The sequence below is a fragment of the Tachysurus vachellii genome, chromosome 16 (assembly GCF_030014155.1).
Source record: "Tachysurus vachellii isolate PV-2020 chromosome 16, HZAU_Pvac_v1, whole genome shotgun sequence".
In the NCBI taxonomy this organism is placed as follows: domain Eukaryota; kingdom Metazoa; phylum Chordata; class Actinopteri; order Siluriformes; family Bagridae; genus Tachysurus; species Tachysurus vachellii.
The window spans coordinates 23,038,786-23,043,019 of record NC_083475.1 but is presented as its reverse complement, the minus strand read 5'-3'; the positions used below and the strand labels follow the sequence as shown (position 1 = coordinate 23,043,019).

Genomic DNA, 4,234 nt, shown 5'->3' with positions numbered 1-4,234 from the left:
AAACAATCTCCTGCCCTTGAAATATACCAGCCTGTAATCGTGCATCAACTTTTGTGCCTCTATAGTGAAAATAATTCAAAATTTCTGTTTTTTTTACTAAAAAATGAGGCATTTGTGTATATAAATAAGGTTTATTATACCAAACATGACAAAATTTTTTGCAAAATATATGTTAATATGTCGGAAACAAGTTTGACTAAAAAGGAAAGAAAAAAAAAAGGCTATCATATATAGTTAATTTTTTATAAACAGTCAAAACAGACAAGGTCAAGTTGACTCAGTGCTCCTAATTTGTATAGGAGGACAACACAAGGGTTAAGCTGCTTTTATTTTCAGAAAGTTATGTAAATTTTAGTAGTTCTGGGTTAGTATCCGTTACAGGTACAGTCAAAATAAAACTTGAAATAAAACAGTGTACACTTTATTCTAGTTTAATAATAAGTACATCAAACATTGTAAACTAACTAGTGTCCACAATATGTACAACAGTAATCCCAATCTCCATCAGTTGTATAGCACCACAGGTATGGATAGCTATAGTAACCACATGGGTGATCAGATTTGCAGTTTTTGTCATTCACAGCAGAGAAACAGTCATCAGAAATACAACACTCTTTTTTGTCGTTGTCATCAGTGTAGCAATATGGTTGACTTTTACCATATTTGGCACAGGCATGGTTGTTTTGGCAGTACTTCCCATCACTAGCCTTACTTCGCCACAGAGGAGGGCTGCAGTAGTCCCAAGACCCAGACACTTTCCAACACCAGTAGTAGTCATAACCGTATGTGGCACAGGGATAATTATCTTTGCATCTCTCTCCCTTATATGTGATGAGTGAGTACTGGGGTGAGCACTGTATCAGTCTCCACCCTGAATAACACCAGTAGCCCTTTCGTTCTTGCCGGTACAGGCACGGTGAAGAGCAGCATGACTTGGTTTTACTTTCTGTGATGCAATTACAACCAAGACTAGAGTCTGAGACACTTTGGCAGGGTGAGCCATCAACTGCAGTCTGCCATCCAGTAACAGATTTCTCTGGGACAACCTGGCATTCAATAGACTCAGACTGCTTAAATACATTTCTTTTTCTGAGATCACTCCTATCAGTGGGAACAATACTGTTTTGAGCCTTAGTTATAAGACAAGCACTTTCCATATACTTCATACCTTCTACCATAATGGAATAACTGCGTAAACTGTCAGTGCTAAGTGTTGCACTCAGACCAATCACTTTGACTTTAGTTGGAAGGCTGTCACTGTGCATGACTCTTTTGACTGTACGAAAAATGTTCGGCGCATCCCTAACTAACCCTGGGATCATCATTCTTTGATTTTCTGCTAATTTGATTTGAAACATCTTCACAGCATTTGCAGATTTAAAATTGCTAGAGAAACAATCATCAACAAAAATTTCAATTGACACGGGATTTGATGAATAGAGTTCACCCAACTCAGTATTTAAGTCTGAAACGCTCTTCGGGATAATGCTGGTTTCTGGCTTGTTTTGTCCTATGTAACCAAAGGAAAAAGACTTCTCATTATCAGTTTTGTGTTCCTAACAGACAGCTGTCCAGATATGAGATGGCACAGTGACTCTCTTAGACTCCTCAGGGTTTTCCGTTTGTGGTATTTTAAAATTTGGATTGGGTACAGTACCTGTGATGAGGTAGACATTTGCATTATTATCATCCTCTCTAAGCTGATTTATTAAATATGCCCGCAAATTGCTCTCCCATTTCTTCCAATTGATACGATTAAAGCACGCATCCATAGGTGCTGCATTGGTCAGTGTAAATGTTGCTTTACGATCGTCACCGTATTGAAAACTATTAGGGTTTAGATGTCCGCGATCATATCCTGTTCCTTCATAGTCACTGCTGATGGCTTGATTTTTCTTTATAATATTTTTATTCATATTTCTGGCACTCTCTTGGACCATCCTGGGTTCATCTATATCAGAAATCTACAGAAGAAATATTATGTTAGAACTTTTAAATTTTTACACAATATTCTCCCTTTGGGTTAAAAAATGCATCAGTATGTGGACACACAGTAAACTGTAAAGTGATTGAATAGAGGCAGCTTAAAACTTAATTTAGCATATTGCATTATTTTATGTGGAACAAACTAATTAAATATTTCATAATAAAATAATGTTATTATAAGATTTTGTTATGCAGGAAAACACATTACCTGTGGCTCTATGTGCCATGGAAAGGTTGTCCTTCCTGCATTATCTGAGGATTCTTGGTTTAGCTCAAACTTGTAAGCACTGTACAAGGGAATTCTGTGATGAACCGAGTAAAGTGTAGCATAATTATAATCTCCATATTCCAACATCTGGCAGATTTTCTTGGCATTCTGATCCATCCCACTTGGTTCTGTATCTTTGTAAAAATGCCTACTACACTCATCAAAGTTATTAACCATTTCCGCCTGAACAGAAAGCGCACAATACGTGAGCAAACAAAGAAGAAACATCTCTGCAGTTCTTTCTCGTGTTACAGAGCAGAGATACCAGCAGCATGTCTGCTATAAATACATGAAATGTCACAATGTATTTTGAGGGTGTGACTACAAACAGAAATGAGGAACATAATGTGGACAAATCAATTGTCAATTCTAATGAAGGGCAGAAAAGGGCATGTGATGTGGTTTGTTCATGTACAGAAGATGCAAAAGACAAAAGATTTTTTGTGAAACTCAAAGAAGCTATTTAGAAATCTTAGAAGTGTTTTGCAGAAGTTTCACTTCTGCTACTTTTCTAAGTTTGACCCAAATGTTGAGGAGCTGTGGCTTCTTTCTTGCTTATGTTTGGCTTTCATTTTAGGGTTAGAATTATCATGAATTCAGCAATAAATGAAATATCTTTCCATATCTATAACTCTTGTCAACTCTGTGTAATGTGGGGACACCACGGTCTAAACCATAAAGGAAACAAACAAACATTGCAATGGAGGAGCTGTAAAAGTGAGCATGTGTTATGCAACATACATGAGAAAATGTGTAAAAGTCTGAATGTACAATACTTTGCATGTTTTATAAAACAATAAATAATAAAAAAATACAATTTAATAATCAGCCTGATTCACCAAGTGTGCACACCCACACACACACACACACACACAAGGAATGTGTTAAGGTTACAGAAGCTCTACCTAACAGTGTATACTTATATAAACATATACCAAATGTTAAAAAGATAAAAAATATAAATAATATACAAAGGTGCAGTTGAGTTCTTTAAAGATGAACCAACTAAGTACTGTATATTAACACTGTGTATACTGTACATTTTTATAACCATAGAAAATATAAATATGTATTTAAATAGATTCTAGTAAGAGATATTGCACTGTAGAGTATTTCACTTTGACAGACAGGATATGTAAAGGTTTTAAAACTTCCTCAATTGTAGTATAACCTTTTTATGCTTATGATTTTTAAAAAAAGGTTCCAGTGTTGATGTATTCACTGATAGAATGTTAAGTCTGTAATGATCTCTGACTGCTGACCTATTAGTTCCTCAGGAGCTTTTGGTTACAACTCGACTACAAACTGTTGTAGAACAGACATTATTTATATTTACATTATTTTACTGTGTTAAAGATATTAATTAGTTATTAGTTAATAAGTTATTAATAGTTATTTCCTATTAATACATTCTGATAAGACAGAAATACTACTTATCGATCCAAAAACCAGTACACAGAAACTCTCACAAGTTCCATTTAGAGGGATGTACTGTTACTAGTAGCTCGACAGTGAAAGACCTGGTGTTTATTAGACAGTAACTTGTCTTTAAAATCATATCACCATATTACAAACACAGCCTTCTTCACCTTAGAAATATTGCCAAGCTGAGAAACATCCTGTCTGTATCTGATGCTGAGAAGCTAGTTCATGCTTTCATGTCCTCTAGACTGGACTATTGTAATGCATTACTAGGTGGTTGTCCTGCATCTTTAATAAATAGGCTACAGTTAGTCCAAAATGCAGCTGCCAGAGTTCTCACTAGGACAAGAAAGTATGACCATATAACCCCAATTTTATCATCTCTACACTGGCTACCTGTTAAGTTTAGAATTGATTACAAACTGCTGCTACTTACGTACAAGGCTCTTAATGGTTTAGCTCCCATGTATATAACTAGTCTTCTAACACGTTACAATCCTTCACGCTCTCTGAGATCACAAAACTCAGGACTTCTGGTAGTTCCCAGAATATCTAAGT

General features: G+C 35.6%; 1 protein-coding gene across 1 annotated transcript; it reads right to left on the bottom strand.

Moving 5' to 3' along the window:
• Positions 1 to 243: 243 nt before the first annotated feature.
• On the bottom strand, positions 244 to 2,511 carry LOC132859054 (uncharacterized). Its single transcript, XM_060889625.1, has 2 exons — positions 2,195 to 2,511; positions 244 to 1,964 (listed from the first exon to the last, which is right to left on the bottom strand). Exon 2 carries the CDS (start codon positions 1,356 to 1,358, stop codon positions 465 to 467), a length of 894 nt encoding a protein of 297 aa, XP_060745608.1. The 5' UTR covers positions 1,359 to 1,964; positions 2,195 to 2,511; the 3' UTR covers positions 244 to 464.
• Between the last annotated feature and the right edge of the window lie 1,723 nt (positions 2,512 to 4,234).